Source organism: Erpetoichthys calabaricus, chromosome 2, assembly GCF_900747795.2.
Source record: "Erpetoichthys calabaricus chromosome 2, fErpCal1.3, whole genome shotgun sequence".
Lineage (NCBI taxonomy): Eukaryota > Metazoa > Chordata > Cladistia > Polypteriformes > Polypteridae > Erpetoichthys > Erpetoichthys calabaricus.
Window position 1 is genome coordinate 347395 of NC_041395.2, and position 22736 is coordinate 370130.

At 40.7% G+C, this 22736-nt stretch overlaps 2 protein-coding genes across 2 annotated transcripts in view; one reads left to right on the forward strand and one right to left on the reverse strand.

The window, feature by feature from the left end:
• The window catches only part of LOC127526732 (uncharacterized), a 38525-nt gene extending 16153 nt beyond the window's left edge, over positions 1-22372 (forward strand). The window contains exon 2 of the mRNA XM_051923231.1: positions 22093-22372. Coding sequence (XP_051779191.1) covers positions 22093-22345 — 253 coding nt within the window. The 3' untranslated portion in view covers positions 22346-22372. The remainder of the gene's footprint in view (positions 1-22092) is intronic.
• Positions 1-22736, reverse strand: part of LOC114643014 (uncharacterized) — a gene marked incomplete at its 3' end in the record, with an annotated part of 1911439 nt that overhangs the window by 336949 nt on the left and 1551754 nt on the right. The window lies entirely within an intron of this gene.

Below are 22736 nucleotides of genomic sequence, written 5' to 3' on the forward strand. Positions count from 1 at the left end.
TTGTTAAGATTGTCAGCATCAAAGCCAGACTTTATTAACATTGGGGTTACACAAGAGATTTTAAAAGTGAGCGGCACGGAGCCAGTGTCAAGGGACGAGTTTATTATTGTTGTAACAGTCGGGATTATGGCATGAAGGCAGGATTTAAGTAGTGTGGTGGGGATGGGGTCCAGTACACAAGTAGTCGGCCTCATCTTACAAAGCAGGTTATTAGCAAACGCAGATGTGATTGGTGAGAACTTAGAGAAGAAGCTGGATGGAGTGGGAAAACAGGGAGAGATATAAACAGATGATGTATTTATGTTAGTTGAATTATTTAGATCTTTAATTTTGTTATGGAAAAAGTGGAGGAATTCCTCACAGACTTCAGTAGTAGAGGTAGTTGGGCCAGATGTGGGTTCGAGTAGTTTATTAACTACAGAGAACAAAACCCTTGGGTTATCGTGGCCACTTTCTATTATTCTGCCATAATGGGTGTTCTCGGCAGCAGTTAGTGCTTCTCTGTAAGCTCTTTGGTGGTCAGAGAAAGCCTGGATGTGCACGGTGAGGCCAGTCTTACGTGACATTTAAGTTGAATGATTGTATGCTTTGTGCATATGGAGCTCGAGTGAATTCTGTGCATTGCTATTTTCCAATCCTTTTCTGAGTTATAAAGTGAGAGATCCTTTTAAATGCTGTCTGAGTCCTTAAGACTGATCAATATTTTTTCTGGAATAGAGGAAGGTGGGAGTTGAAGGAAATTGGGCAGGTTTTGTTTATCAAAGTTTCTAATTTGAAGGTAGGGAATGAAATGTATTGCTGGAAAGTTAAATTTAGAGTGTAATTGTGCGTACACTTGAGAGGGTGGAGAAAGGTGGTTTTAGTGCAGAGATGCCACAGATAAAATCTTAAAATACTTCCTGCATTGGTTCCACATTCTGAGTAAGTGAAGCATAATTGGGTTGTTAATACAGTATATTGGTGATGACTTGAACTTATTGGGGTAAAAAGCAAGGAATATAAAGAAGTGCTGCAGGATTTGATTTCTTTGCAGACTAAGCCTGTGTATGTTCATCTATTTGTGTCAATGTCCAAGTTTTTATAGTTTGTATGTCTGCTGCCCAGAAATAAAATTGAAAGTGAGGTAGAGTCATGCCACCTTCTGCCTTAGGTCATTGTAGGGTCGCCCTTTAGATAAGCAAACGTTTTGAATTCCAAATAAATTAGGTTATAGTTGAATCTAATTTCTTAAAAAATGATTTATTGATGCATATTGGACTGTTTTGAAATAGAAAAAGAAGCTTAGGAAAGATAGTCATCTTAACAATGTTAATTCTTCAGTTAAAGTGAGATGAAGGGTTGACCATCTATGTAAGTCTTGCTTAATTTTTTCCATGCAAAAAGGAAAATTCTGTTTATAAAGAGTGTGATAGACGACCGGCAGCTCAACCCAGCCGGGACGCCTACAGAGTGGAAGGATGGGGGAAGGCAACCTCTTTGGGACACTACTTCCCCCAAGACGCTAGATGGCACCTCCCCTGGAGTGTAGCAGTGCCCCAGATTCCCACATGGCATCCTGGGACTTGGAGTTTGGGTTCTCAGCCCTGTTGGGTGTCGTGGGTGCCGACAGGGGGAGCTGTCGAAGGACCTGGGGAATCAGGCTTTCCCAGTAGCCTGGAAGTATTAGTGGATCATGAAGACAGAAGCCCCAAAGTACTTCTGGGCTGATTAAAAGAGCTTGGCTTCTCCAGCTGACCCGGAAGTGCTGTCAAGTTATGTGGGTGGAAGAACGGGAACACTTCCACGTCAAGGACTATTTAAAGGACTGTTGGGAACCCAGCAGGCAAGCTGGAGTCAGGAGGCGTAGGACAGAGCTTGCTGGGAGGTGTGAAAGAGATAGAGATAGAGAAAATTATATTGATTGTTGTATTTACTTGCCTGTGTTATTGTGGTTGTGGTTCTTAGGGCACTATTTATAATAGAAAAAGTATTAAAATACTTCTTAGTACTTTTACCCTGTGTCCTGAATGTCTGTCTGTTGGTGATAAGGGGCAACATTGACCCCTAGTGTCCACAAGAGCTTTTTGTTTACTTGTGATGTTTACCCCTAGGTATTTAAACTGATCTGCGATGACAAAAAAGAAGGTGTCCAATCTAATATTGTGTACTTGAGAATTCACTGGAAGGAGCACACTTTTAGTCAAATACATTCTGTGACCAGAAATCTTTTGGAATTCTGTTAGTGCTGTTAGGACTGCAGGCACAGTATTTTGTGGGTCTGATATATATAGTACCATATCATCTTCATATAGAGAATTTTTTTGGTCAAGTCCTTCTCTGATGATCCCCTTTATCTCATAAGCATTTCGACAGTGAACTGGCAGTGGCTCAATGGCAATTGCAAAAAACAGTGGTGACAGGGGGCATCCTTGTCTAGTACCGCGTTCTAGTTTAAAGTAGTCTGATTTCATGTTGTTAACAGAAACAGAAGCTTCTGGATTGTTATAGTGAAAAGGTACTTCTATTCAATCATATCAAATGCTTTTTCTCCATCCAACGATAATAATATCTCCAAGGTGTTTGACTTTGTGGGTACATATATTGCATTAAACAGATGTCGAAAATTGGAAGCTAAGTGTCTCCCTTTAATAAATAAACTTTCTCTATCCTTCTAGCTAGGAGTTTGGAGAGTATCTTAATATCATTATTGAGAAGTGAAATTGGTCTGTATGATGCAGATTTTAGTAAGTCCTTATTTTGCTTAGGAAATAAGGTAATTAATGCTTGGCGAAAAGTTTGAGGTAGTAATGTTTTTGTCTCTAGCTTTTGTAAATGTTGCTTATAAAAGGGGTCTAATAAGTTGTGGTCAGTTGCAAACTGTGTAACTGTCTTTGAAGTGTTAGATATCATCGCCTCTGTGGCTAGAGACCTTTCTAGATAGATAGATAGATAGATAGATAGATAGATAGATAGATAGATAGATAGATAGATAGATAGATAGATAGATAGATAGATAGATAGATAGATAGATAGATAGATAGATAGATAGATAGATAGATAGATAGATAGATACTTTGTTAATCCCAATGGGAAATTCACAAATTCTCCAGCAGCAGCTTACTGATACAAAAAACAATATTAAATTAAAGATTGATAATAATGCAGGTAAAAACACACAATAACTTTGTATACTGTTAACGTTTACCCCCCCGGGTGGAATTGAAGAGTCACATAGTTTGGGGAAGGAACGATCTTCTCAGTCTGTCAGTGGAGCAGGACAGTGACAGCAGTCTGTCGCTGAAGCTGCTCCTCTGTGTGGAGATGATCCTGTTTAGTGGATGCAGTGGATTCTCCATAATTGACAGGAGTCTGCTGAGTGCCCGTCGCTCTGCCACAGATGTTAAACTGTCCAGCTGCATGCCAACAATAGAGCCTGCCTTCCTCATCAGTTTGTCCAGGCGTGAGGCGTCTTTCTTCTTAATGCTGCCACCCCAGCACACCACCACGTAGAAGAGGGCGCTCGCCACAACCGTCTGATAGAACATCTGGACGCCAGCCTTCTAAGGAAGTATAACCGACTCTGTCCTTTCTTACACAGAGCATCAGTATTGGCAGTCCAGTCTAATTTATCATCCAGCTGCACTCCCAGGTATTTATAGGTCTGCTCCATCTGTACACATTCACCTCTGATGATCACGGGGTCCATGAGGGGTCTGGGCCTCCTAAAATCCACCACCAGCTCCTTGGTTTTGCTGGTGTTCAGGTGTAGGTGGTTTGAGTTTCACCATTTAACAAAGTCATTGATTAGGTCCCTATACTCCTCCTCCTGCCCATTCCTGATGCAGCTCACGATAGCAGTATCATCAGCGAACTTTTGCATGTGGCAGGACTCCGAGTTGTATTAGAAGTCCGATGTATATAGGCTGAACAGAACCAGAGAAAGTACAGTCCCCTGTGGCGCTCCTGTGTTGCTGACCACAATGTCAGACTTGCAGTTCCGAAGACGCACATACTGAGGTCTGTCTTTAAGATAGTCCACGATCCAGGCCACCAGGTATGAATCTACTCCCATCTCTGTCAGCTTGTCCCTAAGGAGCAGAGGTTGGAGTGTGTTGAAGGCGCTAGAGAAGTCTAGAAACATAATTCTTACAGCACCACTGCCTCTGTCCAAGTGGGAGAGGGATCGGTGTAGCATGTAGATGATGGCATCCTCCGCTCCCACCTTCTCCTGGTATGTGAACTGCAGAGGGTCAAGGGCATGACAGACCTATGGCCTCAGGTGGTGAAGCAGCAGCCGCTCCATGGTCTTCATCACATGTGATGTCAGAGCAACAGGCCGGAAGTCATTCAGCTCACTAGGACGTGATACCTTTGGGACTGGGGTGATGCAAGATGTTTTCCAAAGCCTCGGGGCTCTCCCCTGTTCCAGGTTCATGTTGAAGATGCTCTGTAGAGGACCCCCCAGCTCCGATGTACAGACCTTCAGCAGTCGTGGCGATACTCCATCTGGACCCGCTGCTTTGCTGGCACAAAGTCTCCTCAGCTCTCTGCTCACCTGCGCTGTTGTAATTATGGGTGGGGATGTATCTCCTATGCTGGTATCAGAAGAAGGATGTGTGGAGGGTGCAGTACTCCGAGGTGAGAGTGAGAGTGGGTTAGGGTGGTCAAACCTGTTAAAGAAGTTGTTCATTTGGTTTGCTCTCTACACGTCTCTCTTGATGGTGGCACCCCGCTTCGAACTGCAGCCAGTGATGATCTTCATCCCGTCCCACACTTCCTTCATGCTGTTATTCTGCAACTTCTGCTTCAGCTTTCTCCTGTACTGCTCCTTTGCCGCCCTGAGCTGGACTCGGAGTTCCTTCTGCACGCGCTTGAGCTCATGCTGATCACCGTCTTTAAAAGCCCTTTTCTTCTGGTTCAAAAGGCCCTTGATGTCACTTGTAATCCATGGCTTGTTGTTAGCATAGCAGCGTACAGTTCTTACTGGAACTACAATGTCCATACAGAAGTTGATGTAGTCGGTAGTGCAGTCAACAACCTCCTCAATGTTCTCACTATGTGACCCCTGCAGGATATCCCATTCTGTAGTTCCAGTCTCTCAGAGCCTTCTCTGCCTCAGGGTACCACTTCCTGAATGATCGTGTGGTTGTAGGTAGCTCCCTCACTCTTGGTTTGTAGTGAGGCTGAAGCAGAACCAGGTTATGATCTACTTTCCCAAGCGCAGGCAGCGGGGTGGCACTGTATGCGTCTTTAACGTTTGCATACAGTAAATCAATAGTCTTATTTCCCCGGGTGTTACAGTCCACATACTGGGAGAATGCAGGTAATGTTTTGTCCAGCGTCACATGGTTAAAGTCTCCAGCGATTAGCACAAGCGCCTCAGGGTGCTGCGTTTGTAACTTAGCAACAGCAGAATGGATGATGTCACTCGCTGTCTCCACGTCCGCCCGAGGAGGGATGTAAACGATAACAGCAATGACGTGTCCAAACTCTCTGGGCAAGTAATAGGGACGCAAACTTATGGCCAACAGTTCGATGTCCCTGCAGCAAGTGGAGACTTTGACATTAACATGTCGAGAGTTACACCACCGTATATTAACATAGAGAACGAATCCTCCTCCTTTGTGCTTCCCGCAGGTATTTGCGTCTCTGTCCGCTCTAACTGTGCTAAACCCGGGTAGCTCCACGTTAGCATCTGGGATGGTGGTAGTTAGCCATGTTTCGCCAAAACACAACAAACTGCATTCTCTGTAGGTTCTGACATTTTTCACCAGCGCAGCCAGTTCGTCGATCTTATTTGTGATTGAGTTCACATTTCCCAGAATCACAGAAGGCACCGAGGGCTTAAAACGGCACTTTCTCTCAAGCCGCTTCATTTTTAGCTTAGTGCCGGCTCTGCTGCCACGATACCGCTTTCTTACCTAGTCGGGTAATTAGGGAACCACACCAACACTGTCATTTGTTCTCAGCGCTCTAAGTTGAGTACTTGAATAGACGAGTCTCGGCGTGCAAAAATCCATTCCCACGTTGTAAAAGTAAGTGTGTCCAGGGAACGAATCCACATAAAATAAAGTGATAGGAGTGATCAATAAAAAGAGAAAAATAAAAGTAGAAAAATAAAGTCGTACACGGAGCTGCTGAAAAGGCTGCCACTCTCGGCGGCGCCTGAGTCATACATGACTGGGTCTGGATTTAAAACACAATTAAAGTCCCCAGCCATTATAATTCTGTGAGTGTTCACATTGAGATTGGATGCAAATACGGTTTGGATGAAGTCCCTATCATTCATATTGGGTGCATAGATGTTTATCAAAATCACTTTACAGTTAAATTACCTATGACATTAGAAGACTCTAGATGAGAATAGGCTATTCAGCCCAGCAAAGCTCGCCAGTCCTATCTACTTATTTCTTCCAAAAAAACATCAAGTCGAGTTTTGAAAGTCCCTAAAGTTCTACTGTCTACCATAATACTTTTGTAGTTTATTCCAAGTGTCTATCGCTCTTTGTGTAAAGAAAAATGTCCTAATGTTTGTGCAAAATGTACACTTAAGTTTCCAACTGTGTCCACCTGTTCTTGATGAACTCATTTTAAAATAACAGTCATGATCCACTGGACTAATTCTCTTCATGGTTTTAAACATTTCAATCATGTCACCTCTTAATCTTCTTTTGCTTAAACTGTATAAGCTCAACTCTTTTAATCTTTCCTCATAATTCATCCCCTGTAGCCCTGAATCATCCTAGTCGCTCTTCTTTGGACCTTTTCTAATGCTGCTATGTCCTTTTTGTAGCCTGGAGAACAAAACTGCACACAGGACTCCAAATGAGGCCAAACCATTGCATTATAAAGGTTGAGCAGAAGCTCCTGTGAATTATACTCCACATGTCGTGCTATCCATATTACTAACCGAGAATGCTAAACCGGATGATGGACGCAGGGACATCAGGCCATGGGCCAAAGGTGCAAAAAGACGTACTGCGCAGGCGCAAAAAGAGTCCGCGAGAGTCGGCTGAGGAGCCGAGAAAGGCGGACAAAAGAGGGCGAGAGAGGCGGATGAGGGTCCGCGAGAAGCGCAGGCGCAAAAAGAGTCCGCGAGAGTCGGAGAAAGGCGGACAAAAGAGGGCGACAAAGGCGAATGAGGGGCCGCGAGAGGCGGACAAGACCACAGAAAAAAGGAGTGAGCACATACAAAAAGGAGTCACAGAAATGAGGCGCAACAAGCACCGAAAAAAGGAAAAGGCACATAAAAAAGTAGTCAAACGCGGGCAAAGCACGAAACACATTGCACACGAAACTAAACACACCAAAAAAAAAGAACAGACGAGCGCACAACAGCAAGGCACGACCACACCCCCCCCCCCACCCTACAGGCATGGGACGGGACGGGACACACACCAAGAGGGGGATTCAACAAGCCCATGGAAGACAAAAAAAAAGAACACAAAACCACCCCACAGACCCTACAAGCAAGGGACGGGACACACACAAAGAGGAGGATTCAAACAAGACACAGGAACACAAAAAGAAAGAAGACGCTCGCGCAACAACAATCCCCCCCACACATCCATAAGAAGTGACACCCAAAGCCAAATATTCTAAAGTGAACGTCGACACCTTCACACTAGGCAGCATAGGTGTCGGCATGGGTGTCAGCATAGGTGGATGTCCTTTCAATAAAGCACTATTAACCGTTCAACTGCAGAAAAGGATACATATTAACAGTGAGTGCGATCCTCCTTATTACTTATCCATATTTCGCATGCTGAGAAAGAAACAAGTCATGAATACACGGTCACGGGTACAAAACGATTCGGAAAGGATAACGGGAACAAACACACGAACACGAAAGAAACAAGAAAATAGACGGCGGCGCATAAAACGCGCTTCTGAAACACCGGGAGAAAAAATGTCGGATCAAAAAACGCAAAGCACAAGTGACACCGTTACAGAGACATGCCCAAATGGACAGACACAATGAACGTAGACGCATTCAGCACGCGTGTCAAAGTGCTGCATCGAAAGAAGCACGATTTCAAACCGAAAGAGCTCGCGTATCAGACATACAAAACAGGGAGCGAAGAGACAGAATAAATGAACGGAGACGTGTACAACGTGCAAATGAACTGACAGAAAAAAAAAAAGCAAGACGCGAAAAGCACCAAGCTCAAATGACCGACATACAAAAACGGACAAGGCTCGATACAAACAATGCACGGCGTAGACTGAAACGGACTTTGTGCAAAGCGGAGGCGAATAAAAAAAAAGAAAAAAATAGCGCGTCACAAATAATGGACATGCAACAAAAAGGCAATCAAGCGCAAAAAGCAAAACATGCCCGTCGCGGACATCAACGCCACACACCTGTTAAACGCTTACGCCAAATGGCTGAAAACGCCTTCAATAAGGAATCCACTATTGAGGAAAATTCATTGGGATTAATGAATGTCATTTGCAATCATTGTCATTCACTTAACTTCACAGAAGAAACAACTGGCAATACAAATAATGAATTTACACGTTGTCAAAAAGGTCAGATTAGACTGCCTCCTTTACATTCATATCCTGAATATCTAAAGAAGCTTCTAACTAACGATGTGCCTGAAAGTAAAAACTTTATGAACTGCATTAGATCCTACAATAGTTCATTTGCTTTTGCATCTACCGGAGTACATATCAGGCCACCAAAAGGCAATGGCCCATACTGCTTTCGCATATGTGGACAAATATTGCATCGCATTGGAACAGTGCACCCTGAAACAAATCAACAACGCAAATATGCACAAATCTACATCCTAGATCCACATGACGCAATCTATCAACGCATGAACCTTCCTGAAAACAAACAATGCACAGAGCTTATAATGAGAAACGTCACTCATGTCATAAACAATCACCCATTAGCTAAGTCTATAAAAATGCTACATGAAGTTGAAAAGGAGGCAAATACAAAAGCAAATGCAGAAGGTCGGGACTTCACCCAGATATTATTTCAATTCCACAATCCTTTATCTCCGACGACTTAGTAAAAGAGATATTTGGAACAGCAATCACATTAGACCAAATACCCCTTTTAACACAACGCACTATATTATGTCCAAAAAATATTAATGTTAATCACATTAATAACCAGGTCATTTCATTACTTCCTGGAGAGACACAGCTCTTTCTAAGCTCTGACAAAGTTGACTCTGATGACGACAATGAACATATAAATTTCCCCTTAGAATATTTGAACACTATTAACCCAGCCGGATTACCACAACACAACCTTGCCCTTAAAAACGGAACAATAATCATGCTATTAAGAAACCTTAACACAAAACAGGGTTTATGCAATGGCACACGGTTAGTCGTCAACACCAGTTCTTACAGGATCACATGCTAACAATACTGTTCTCATTCCTAGAATTGACCTTACAAGTTCTGACCTAGAATTACCTTTTACATTGAAACAGCGACAGTTCCCCATTAAACCTGCATTTGCCATGACCATCAACAAATCACAAGGACAAACCATGGACAAGGTTGGCATCTACCTCTCTGAACCCGTTTTTGGACATGGACAACTTTATGTTGCCTTCTCACTTGTTCGACGTTCATCTGACGTTAGAGTTAAAATTATAAATGATCCATGCCAAGGAAGACTCATTCAAGGACAAGACACCATCTTTACTACTAATGTTGTATACAAAGAAATATTCCAATAAAACATTAATATATGCCAAACACTCTATTTGTTATTTCTATGCACATCATCCAAAGCTGCACACTATTCTATATCTAATTCATACATCTCACTCTTTGTCATGTCCCAACGCCATTGGTTGGCGAGCGAAGCGAGCAGGGGGCGGAGCCCCCTAGTTTAACCTAACATTCTGTTTGCCTTCTTAATGGCTTCTGAACACTGTCTGGAAGTTGATAGTTTAGAGTCCACTATGATTCCTAAATCCTTCATATAAGGTGTACTCTCGATTTTCCGACCGTCCATTGTGTATTCAAACCTAACATTGTGTAATACTTTACATTTACTGACATTAAATTTCATCTGCCACAAATCTCCCCAAGCCTGTATGATATCCAAAGTCCTTCTGTGATGATATAACAAATTCCAAATTATCAGCTTGTTCCTTATATTCCTATCTAAATCATTTATATATATTAAAAATAGCAGCAGCCCCAGCACTACCCCCTGCTGGTCACCGCTCTTACCATTGGCCAGGTCTGATGAGGTTCCTCGCACCATCACCCTCTGCTTCCTGTGTCTGAGCCAATTCTGCACCCATCTAAAAACATCACCCTGAACTCCCAATTATTTTAGTTTGATGCCCAACCTCTCATGTGGCACCTTAACAAATGCTTTTTGAAAGTCAAGATAAATAATATCATATGCTCCTCTTTGATCGTATTCTTTTGTTGCCTCCTCATAGACACGACAATCACATATCTCCCTTCAGGATCACATTCTACATCAGATATTAGAAATGAGACTGTTGTACGTATAAAAACCCCACACCTAGTTTTTTTTTAATTTAAGATAAGACAGCTTTGTCCTTAATTTCCAATTTTCTCAGGAGTTATTGCCATGAAGCCTATTGTTACGTTGGCAGTTAAAATTATAAGGATTAAAAGGATAGATTAGAGATAGCTTGCTCTCTCTCCCCCCGTCCCCCTCAGTATCATTGCAAGCAGATCAAACAGATGGTAAGAACTTCTTTGCCATGTCAGGACAGAATGTGACTGACAACCGTATTTCAAAAAAGTGTCAGGATCAGTTTTCTTAGCTTTTTTTCTGCTTCTTCCATAGAAGTAAAATGTAGAGCTTGCCTTGAATGTCTACTTTCAGTTTGACAGGATACAAGAGGCTGTTTCTGATCTCAGCTCTCTGTAAACGCTGCTTAATGTTGTAAAATGCATCGCGTTTAGCAGCTGTTGAGGGTGAGAAATCAGGGAAAATACGAATGTGGTTATTTTCAAATATAATCTATTGTTTCAGTCTGAGTTTTTAAAACGTACAATGAGAGTCCTAGGTTTAGAGGTATTTGATCCATGTATGCTGTAAGCTGCTGCTATCTTGATGTCTAATTTGAAGTCCTCTCCAATTATTTTAGAGAATACTGTAGTTCAGTTATGAATATCACTGGGTTTGGACTTTCACGATTCTCAGGGAGACTTTCAATTCTAATATTATTCCCTCTACATCTTTCTTCCAGTGCAGCAAGTCTGTCTCCGAGTACTTTTCATTTGGAATTTGCAGCCATTGCTTTTCCGTCAGCTGTAGATGCCAGTTGTTCAGCTGTTTCAATACGAGTTGTGCATGTTTGCTTAACGTCTTCCAACTGAGCGCCAAGTGCTCTAAATTTATTCTCAAACTTAGATGCATTTTCCTGTATTTGTTCCTCAATTTTTTGTAGCATACCTTTAAAGGCTGCCTCAAAGTTATTACTTAAACGTTTTTCCTCGTCTTAAATATCCTGAAGCAGTTTGTCTTGGGTATGTCCTTTTCATTATATCATTTATATCCTTCTTTATATTATTTTTGAGCACCTTTATGTCCACCCCAAGAGTGGTGGCCATGGAGGTGATCATTACCTTCAGCTCAGAGAGATTGTTTAGGTCTTCTTCGTGCTCTGTGGGTGAAGTGACAAGCCCAGTTGGAGTCGATGTTCCCGGCTTGTGGAAGGTAAGTCCATGTTCAGTTTCAATGAATCTCCTGGAATCACCAAGCTATCCTGGCCTGACTCACTTGCACATTCGTTCCCACTTTCAGTTTGGGCTGGAAACAATAGATAGATAGATAGATAGATAGATAGATAGATAGATAGATAGATAGATAGATAGATAGATAGATAGATAGATAGATAGATAGATAGATAGATAGATAGATAGATAGATAGATACTTTATTAATCCCAAAGGGAAATTCACATACTCCAGCAGCAGCATACTGATACAAAAAACAATGTTGAATTAAAGAGTAATAAAAATGCAGGAAAAAACAGACAGTAACTTTATATAATGTTAACGTTTACCCCCCACCCCGGGTGGAATTGAAGAGTCACATAGTGTGGGGGATGAACGATCTTCTTAGTCTGTCAGTGGAGCAGGACATTGACAGCAGTCTGTCGCTGAAGCTGCTCCTCTGTCTGGAGATGATCCTGTTTAGTGGATGCAGTGGATTCTCAATAATTGATAGGAGCCTGCTGAGCGCCCGTCGCTCTGCCACAGATGTCAGACTGTCCAGCATCATGCCAACAATAGAGCCTGCCTTCCTCACCAGTTTGTCAAGGCGTGAGGTGTCCCTCTTCTTAATGCTGCCACCCCAGCACACCACCGCGTAGAAGATGGCACTCGCCACAACCGTCTGATAGAACATCTGCAGCATCTTATTGCAGATGTTGAAGGACGCCAGCCTTCTAAGGAAGTATAACCAGCTCTGTCCTTTCTTACACAAAGCATCAGTATTGGCAGTCCAGTCTAATTTATCATCCAGCTGCACTCCCAGGTATTTGTAGGTCTGCACCATCTGCACATAGTCACCTCTGATGATCACGGGGTCCATGAGGGGTCTGGGCCTCCTAAAATCCACCACCAGCTCCTTGGTTTTGCTGGTGTTCAGGTGTAGGTGGTTTGAGTCGCACCATTTAACAAAGTCATTGATTAGGTCCCTATACTCCTCCTCCTGCCCACTCCTGATACAGCCCACAATAGCAGTGTCGTCAGCGAACTTTTGCTCGTGGCAGGACTCCAAGTTGTATTAGAAGTCTGATGTATATAGGCTGAACAGGACCGGAGAAAGTACAGTCCCCTGTGGCGCTCCTGTGTTATTGACCACAATGTCAGACGTGCAGTTTCCGAGACGCACATACTGAGGTCTGTCTTTAAGATAGTCCACGATCCATGCCACCAGGTATGAATCTACTCTCATCTCTGTCAGCTTGTCCCTAAGGAGCAGAGGTTGGATTGTGTTGAAGGCGCTAGAGCATCATCATCATCAGCAGCATCAGGTCCCAGAAAATCTCTGTTTTCACCTATCTGTTCCAGGTCAGTCTCTAACAAGCCGTACCTTCAGCTTGGACTTGATTCCTATCTAGGCTTGGATGAATCTTTAACTGTCCTTTCTGTTTCTTTCTGAGCCCTTTTTCTGCCACTCATGTTTATATATGCTTGCATATACTGTAATTGAGCCTCCTCAGATTGAATAAACATAATAATACAGGATACTTTGGGATGATAAAAAAAGAGAAAAAATAACACAGCTGCTAATGGACTTCCACTTCAGATGTCCATGTCCCATAACGGACGAGACCCAGACAATGAAGACTTTAATGAGAATGCCCATTCAGCACCCAAACTGAAGAAAATGTGGGAGATATACCAGGCCATTGTGGTAAAATTTCAGAGCATTTGCATTCCAGACTGTGATATCAGCATCGATGAAAGTGTTATGGCTTATAAGGGCAGACTGTCATAGATACAGTACATCACATCAAAAAGAGTAAGATTTGACATAAAGTTTGCGAGCTTTGTAAATCTAAAACAGGACAGATATGAAATTTTGTTATATACAAAGGATAAAGGGACAGTATCTACTCTGATATACAATCAGTATGGTGTTGCTACATCATCGGTGCCGTCTTTGATAGAAGCTCTGCTGGACCAAGGTTATTGTGTAACCATGGACAATTTTTATACTTCACCAGAGCTATTTGACATCTTGCTGCAAAGAAAGATTGATGCATATGGAACAGTGCGTCCCCACCGTCAGGACATGCCTGAAGACTTTGGCAGAGCTAAATTACAGTGAGGTGCGCTAGTAGATTGGCAAAACGGCAAAGTGCTTGTGCTGAAATGAAAATACAAGAAAGATGTTTGTCTTCTTAGCACTGTACTTAATGCAGCTGCAGTCACTGTACAGGCAAAAGGCAACAAGCAGGTTATGAAGCCTTGTGCTGTGCTCAAATACAATAGAACGGTGGGCGGCATAGATCATGCAGATCAAGAATTGACTTTGTATCCCGTTATGTGGAGGCTAAAAGAAATACTACAGAAAGATATGTTGTCATTTGGTGGAACGGTGCATTTGGAATACATTCATCTTGCACAAACAAAAATCTGGCGAAACTGAGTCTCATGCAAACTTTCATGCCAGTTTGTAGAACAAATCATTGTCGCACATCCACCGTCCACACTACTGCTAAAGAGATGCGGTCCACCCAGCACATTGTGGATCAGTCCAGAGCATCTTATTGGTAGACATTTAATTGATTATATACCTCCAACAGAGAAAAAAAAATCCAAATTGTACCTATGCAGTGTGCTGTTCAAAAATTGATAAATCTGGAAAGAAAATCTGAAAAGAAACACGCGATTATTATCCCGACTGTGGAGTTGGATTGTGACTTTCACTGTGCTTTAACATTTACCACATGAAAGACTCATTTTGAGATTACAAACTGTTTTGGAATCATTAGTAGTAGTATTATTAATGTTATTATTGTTTTTGCTATTGTTCATTTCATATTTTTATTTATCATTACTATTATTATTTGTATCATTATTATACTTTTGTGATTTGATAAAAATGTATTTTCATGCCAAAAAAAATACAATGCTTTTTACATTTTTTTGGAGTAAAATGCAATGCTAATGGGGTGAATTCCTGTTTACTGTATTCTTGTCAGTGTATTAAAAGAAGTTAATTTCAATATCCATTCAAAGCATGTCAGAGTATTTCCAGCCAGTGATTAAACATGGAGTTCCTCAAAATATGACTGAAACGAATGTGAAGAGTGTTATTAATCATGTCAGAGATGGTGGAGGATGACATTTTTAGAGTTTTAGCTCAAGCTTTAATATGAGCCCATTTGGGAAATGCTTATGACTTGAATTAAATCAGCATTTATCAATGCATCCACAGCATAAAATTGAAGCCTTGATTGTTTAATTTTAGTTTTGCTGCTACTCAACTTTAGTAGTAGTAATAGTAGTAGTAGTAATAACCTGAGAACTTCATCACAGTCACTTAAGACCAGGGGCCTCATGTATAACACTGCATGTAGAATTCACATTAAAACACGGCGTACAGACAGAAGTGGAAATGTATGTACAGTAATCCCTCCTCCATCGCAAGGGTTGCGTTCCAGAGCCACCCGTGAAATAGGAAAATCCGCGAAGTAGAAACCATATGTTTATATGGTTATTTTTATATTGTCGTGCTTGGGTCACAGATTTGCGCAGAAACACAGGAGGTTGTAGAGAGACAGGAACGTTATTCAAACACTGCAGACAAACATTTGTCTCTTTTTCAAAAGTTTAAACTGTGCTCCATGACAAGACAGAGATGACAGTTCTGTCTCACAATTAAAAGAATGCAAACATATCTTCCTTTTCAAAGGAGTGCATGTCAGGAGAGAGAGAACAAAGCAAGCAGTCAAAAAAAAAATCAATAGGGCTTTTTGGCTTTTAAGTATGCGAAGCACCGCCGGTACAAAGCTGTTGAAGGCGGCAGCTCACACCCCCTCGTCAGGAGCAGGAAGAGAGAGAGAGAGAGAGAGAGAGCCACAGAAAAACAAAGTCAAAAATCAATACGTGCCCTTTGAGCTTTTAAGTATGCGAAGCACCGTGCAGCATGTCCTTCAGGAAGCAGCTGCACACAGCCCCCCTGCTCACACCCCCCTACATCAGCGCAAGAGAGAGAGAGAGAAAGTAAGTTGGGTAGCTTCTCAGCCATCTGCCAATAGCGTCCCTTGTATGAAATCAACTGGGCAAACCAACTGAGGAAGCATGTACCAGAAATTAAAAGACCCATTGTCCGCAGAAACCCGCGAAGCAGCGAAAAATCTGCGATATATATTTAAATATGCTTACATATAAAATCCGCGATGGAGTGAAGCCGCGAAAGGCGAAGCGCGATATAGCAAGGGATCACTGTATGCACAAAAAATTCAGATGCACAAAACCGTGTGTAAGCCAACTTCCACGCACTTCCGCTACATGAATCCCAGTCAGCATGAAATGCAATGCACATGTCGATCACCTCACCCCACCCCAACTTCACCCAGAATTTTGCATATTTTAATATGCAAGTCAATATAAATATCACCTTCCATTCAGTGTTTCATTAAAAGAATGGCAAAAGCATGTTAAAAAAAAATTTCAGTGAATACGACTTGGAAGCAAGGAAAAACATACTATTTGTTGGCTTAAGCAGTAGTATAAACACAAAAAGGAAGTTGATTCAGTGATAAAGAGCGGCAGAGACACTCGAAAGTTAAAGTTTAGAAAGTCGCACAGTGCCTGAAATAAAAAAGTAGTGGTATCAAATATCATAGTCACCATGAAAACATGAGTCGTAGCCCACTGCCTGAGTGTCATATGGAAGCATATTAGGGATTGTTCCTGCCTCCCGCAACATGCTTGCTGGGTTGTGTGCTGTTTCCGATAGGGGTCGCTAGCTCCCTAGTTGGAATAAGTTCTTTTGTAATTGCGGCGTTTTAAGTATCCGAAAACTATGCAGATATGATATTAAAATAGTGATACGGCGGTAAAAATCACATAAGAGAAAATAACTTAGCTTTCTTTACTGACGATTTGTGCTGCATTACAGACGGGAAGCCATAGCAAGACAAATACCAAGGTGGCATCTTGATCTATACAGTCTGCCATTTTTCGTTGCTGCGCTGGAAGGCTTTTCAGGACAGATGACAATATCACCCATTCATCCGTCGGCTTCAAATTGTTTGGCTGCTGTCCAAGTCTTTTTATACTGTCTTCTCCATGTGCATGCCCTTACTTAGGTTCCAAACAAGGGAAGGAGAGGATTCCATTTCAACTCTAACATACAGAAATAGTACAATGCCTATTTTCGTAGTTGTACCTTCTCTCTTCAAATGCTTGCCTAGCAGTTCTAAATGCTGAGAGCCCCTGTGTGCTAATTTTGGCCTGGCCTGTACATATGAGTGGATTTCTAAAATAATTTTTGTACAGAGCACAGTGACATTAAACTTATATTCTTATTACTAACCACCCTTTGTCCCTGGATCTGTGACAAAAATGATACTTGAAGGTCTTATCCACAAAGCAAAAGGTACTTGATCCCCCTTCACAGTGTACATAGTTCCTCAAGAACATTTGTGGAAATGTGGGGTGTAGTGCCACTATAGCTCCTGTTTCATTCATCTAATATACCAGCGTAAATAAGTATTAACAATAAGTTACAGTACACATGGACAGTTACATTTAACATGGTGTTACTAAGTAGTGATCATTGTATCCCACCAGTGGTGTAGGTGGAGATCTCCTGTTATGTTTTACATAGTCAGTGTTGTAACTAAATATCACTGAGCCCATGCAGTAGGTACCATAGCCTCAGATTATATTATAAATCTATATAGCATCTTGATGGACTGTTGAAGGATAGTTGTAACATAAATCAGATGCTCTTCTAGATCTATTGCTATGATTAATAATTGTTTTTAACTAGTATTATTTATTAATTGTACATTATTTGTATCCTCCCCAACTTCACTATTATACCCTTGAGCCCCTCTTATAACATTTTTCAAGTATATTCCTAAGTTTTCTATATACATGCCTTGTCCAACTCAATGGTTTGTAGACAAAGTCTTTTGCTTGGTGGCTTTGCAGATCCCAGACAAATGTGTTGCTGGTACAGGAACTAAAGTCTTTGCCGTTACTGGAACAGAAACTAAACAGTCCGATTGCCATTAAAGAGCTCATGAGATGCACACATGGTGACTGTCCTTTTAGCAGAGGAACATTTCACTTGTCCTGCACTGGATACAGCAGTAAATCAAGGGAACCCTTTGCATTCAACAGCTGTCATCTCACTTCAGTGGCATTTCACAGCCTGTTTCTGTTAAAGTCAATAAAACTTTGTTTCTGCAGCAAATGCCTGCACAAAAATATCATGGCTTCAGATTTACTTAGCTGGGCTTACAATCTTTCTTTGATTCCGCACTCCTTCCACTCTGGAAAAGCGATTCATTTCTCCACCAGCTATTATCAGGTATGTGCAGCAGACCAAGAGTCATTAGTGCAGTACAGTCACTTTAAATCTTGTTCGTAGAACACCACCCTTTCTTCATTGATAAAGCTCTACCACTGAGTTGGAAAGGCCTTAACAACCACTAAATTGAGTGGCCAAACTAAAATACTTGCTATGCTAAATAAAGAAGGGTGAATTGTAGAGCAAATACATAACATAAAACAATGCTTTATCAATCATATACAGTATGTATCATACAATACAGCACTATTAATGACAATCCTAGACTCTCAGTTCTCAGTCTTATATCATCAATAACAGTTAGAGATAAATTAATATGGTAAATTATTACATTTAAACCAGGCCAGTGAAAATATTTCTTCAGTAGGATAATACACTAAACTCCAGCTATGTGCATTATCACTGAGCACTAACCTTAATACATTGATGTAACAATAAATCTTCATAAAATCAATCACTAACAGATACAAATGAAAGCATGTATTCAGTTCTAATACATTTAAGAATTACTGAAGTGATAATAATAATCATTTGACATACTACTGCGGTGGGTTGACACCCTGCCCGGGATTGGTTCCTGCTTTGTGCCCTGTGTTGGCTGTGATTGGCTCCAGCAGACCCCCGTGACCCTGTGTTCGGATTCAACGGGTTGGAAAATGGATGGATGGATTTGACATACTGTACATTAAAATATGTAAACCCTCTTCACTGTATTTGATATGAAGACTAGAGAAAGAAATTAGTCTAGTTTAATATGGCAACATTTAACTTTTTGTATTTTTCAATTATTATTATCATTTAAACATTTTTATTATACAGGATGTTATACCCTTACACTTACACTTGCACAACTAATCAGCATGCAAGGAAATAATTCCCATAGCTGTTGTTCATTAATCTATGATAGATAAGCAAACATTCACCACCCCTTTGGTCAGATTATATCTAATTTCTCTGCCCAAACTTGCTTTAAGCTATTTTTTGCAGCTTGTATAGAAAAATAGTTTGTGTTTCCATCCATTGGTCACAGGGTTTGCTGAATCTGGAGAAAAAGAACATCTATAGTTTTGAAGTTACATAATTTTTATGTTTATAATACTTTTATTGAAATTCAGATTTTTAAATTCTTAACTCTTTAACTGACCACGCTACAGGCTGTCCTTCTGCCTTCAGTTAAAATTTTCTAAGATTCATCTAGGTCATAGGTCAGTTTTATTTAACACTGCATCTGCTTGTAGACTTCAAAGACATTTCAGGCTCACTGACTAGGCACAGGATGCATTACAAATGTCAATTAATATTCTTATGATCACTTTTGATTTTACTTGCTATAGAAGTTTTAGGTATTCACATGTATTACCAATACAATTAAACTTGGATATGATCCCCTATTACTATTGTAGCTGCGTTTTCCCAAAGTTTCCAAAATTCAGCAGCTATAACTCAAAAAATGGGATTCAACAAAGGCCTGACATGCAGAAATGATCCCACAGACAAAATATCTTCATTTTTTAAAAGTTTAGTTAAGTTTCAAAGTAAAACAGTTCAGACAAAAAAGAAAATTAAAATAGCAAAAAAAGGAAAAATTATAATAAGAAAAATTTAGTTCTAAGCTTAATCTTGTTACATCTTAAATCGTTACTAATCACTTATAATTTCGGAACCATTTCAAAACGGTCAGAAAACTGTATGCTTATCCCATTTCTAAACTTAAAAATGGGTTTATCAAGTCCCTCTTTACTGGGACCTGTTCTGAACAACAACTGAGTTTATTATCTCACTGTTTCTCAGTTAAAATAAGAAGGTTCTATCTCTTGCTAACTTATAGGGGGGAAAGACTATACCATAAGTTATGACTATGAAAGAAATTTATATTCTATTCAAATTAAGCAAACATTAATATGAGTTTAACTCAAAACTTTAACTTTCTAAAATTGGCTCTTACAACTATCCTATTATGATATTATATGAGGTGTCCCCCATATCTTTTAGGATTTGGTTCACATTATTAATTAGTCAGGTGACAAACACAGACTGTTAGACACAGACTTACAAATGACATATAAGAGCATCTGCCACCCCTGACTCTGAATAAGAGTAATTAATCTTCTTTTATTTTTCTTTGCTATATTTTATCCCACTGCATGCCCAAGTAGATTACTTGGCTAAGGCAGAAGTTCTTTAAACAACATTCAGCACACTGGAGAAAGCAATTGTTCACAAACAAACAGCCTTCACTCTTTGCAGTCATTTCAACATACAGTACTTGGCAATTGCTTCATTCTTTCAAATATCATCCCATATTCTCATACTCACGTTCTCTTTTACAATTGCACTTCATTCACAGAATAAAATTATTTTACAATTGTATTTCATTCACTCTATCAAACGTGCTATAAATTCACTCGAGGTTGTGCTTATTATTTTATTTATAAGGTTTCACTGTTCAACGCACTTAAATGCGACTTTCCCTTCATGCTTATTCACTTATCACAGCCATCAAACAACTTACTTCTTTACCTTCATGCTTATCATTACAATCAAGCAACTTCTTAGGACACAAGCTGGTATTACTTTCATTAAATTAGGAGTACATCTTACCTCAGTTTCATATGGCGCTAGTCTCCAGATCATGAAAACTCTGTGGCGATCCGATTCAGTGACAACAAGGTGAATCCACCCATCGGGAAATCATGCAGCACAATTCCACAACAAGAAAGCATTCCCATAAAAAGTTACGCAGTCACAAAGAATATCCTGACTCAACAAGGAAGATATACATGCTTGAACCTTTATTTCCTATCACCGGGCAAGTGTGCTAACCACTGCGCCACCGCATTGTAATATGTAAACTAACATGTCTTCTTAATGGCTTCTGTACACTCTCTGGATGTAGACAGTGACCAGTCCACTATGAGTCCCAGGTCTTTCTCATATGGTGTGCTATCAATCTTCAGACCTTTCATTGTGTATTCAAACCTAACATTTTTATTTCCTACAAGTGATACTTTACATTTACAGAAATTACATTTTATTATCCACAAGTTTGCCCAAGTCTGTATGCTCTCCAGGTCCCTCAGTGGTTATTAATTTTATTCTTGTGTGAAAATAATCAGCATCAGCACAAGAAAAAGGTTTGGGTGCAGCCACCCACAGATTGTCCCTGACTGCAAGAGGGTATTTGCAAATTAGTACTTATGTGCTCTGGTCGAGTTCTACAACTGAAATTAATTACTGTTGAAAACATGGCGGTTTTAAAGGCCAGGACCGGAAGAGATATAACGGAACCGGAAGTGACATGCTTCTGGGTGCCTGAACCGGAAAAAAGATCTTCAAAGTTGAATCAGGCAGGTTTTCCCATATTTGGTCTGCAGAGACAACAGAAGGTGGTTTTGCGCACCCCTCCATCCTCTGGCCTGACGTGGAATTGCCCTCACTTGGTCCATACAGCGTCCATCTACTCACACATGTATGACACTTGTCGGATCATTTATGTAGAGCGTATTAAAAAAGAAGTGGCCCCAGCACTGACCCCTGCTGGACACCATCTTAACATCACCTAATCCTCTTAATTTTCCTCTCACCATCACCCTTTGCTTTCTGTGTTTGAGCCAATTTTGAGCCCATCTACTCACAGCACCCTAAATTCCTATTTGTTACCTTTAACTACTGGTCTCTCATGTGGGACCTTATCAAAGGCTTTCTGAAAATCTATTAATCTATCATATGCACCGCTCTGATCGTAGCCTTTTGTTGGTTCTTTATTGAATTCCAGCATATTAGTAAAACATGACCTCCTTCATTTGAACCATTGTTGAGTATTTGCTAAAACTCCTGCTCTTCACATCTGCTGCTCGATCTTCTCTGTAATGATTCCTTTCATTAATTCACCTGTGATGAACGTGAGGCTTACTGGGCTACAGTTACTGGGATCAGCCCAGTCACCCTTTTTACACCATAGGATGTATGTTTGTTAGCCTTAAGTTCAGTCAAATACAAAGGTCTGCTTTTTATATGATTTAGAAGTGAATTATTCTGTTGACATGATCAATTTGTAACATTGTGTTTTCATGAATGTTACAGGGAGAAGAAATCTAACTGCTGTCAATGTGTACTGGAAAGTGAAGATCAAAAAAACTTTTTGGAGATGATGGAATTTGAGGTTTACGTGTCCTTACACTGGTATAGCGAGACACTGAGGACACTGGGACGCTTGATCAAACAGTCAGTAGAGAAGGTTGATGTCATATTGGATTCAGTATTCAGTCGTGACTCGCATGAAAGTTTCATGTGTTTTGTTTCAGAATGCCTGAAGAAGACGGCTTCTGTACGGTGAGTGACGTGAAGTATTTTTGTGTTATTCTGATCACTCCCAAGTAATTAAAACACAGTAATTAGTGAAATGACAATTCAGAATGATGGAAATAACAAGTTTCAAACACGATTTGTCCCCAAACTAAAGAGTCAGGTTGTGTTGTGGGCTCTCCATTCTAAAGGACCATTACAGCACAACACAAACTGTTGGGTTTGGACTCATGAAACTCGCACAGGAGAAATAAATCAATTCATTGTGTTCAGTCATGCTGGGGTCACAGGGCATGCTGGGTAGCGACTGTTTCTAAAGATCTTCTACCTTGATGACAACAAAATGGTGAAGGAGAAAAAACTGACAATGTAGGACAGAAAAAGAATTAAAAGACAACAAAGTACAAAGTCTGGCAGTGGTC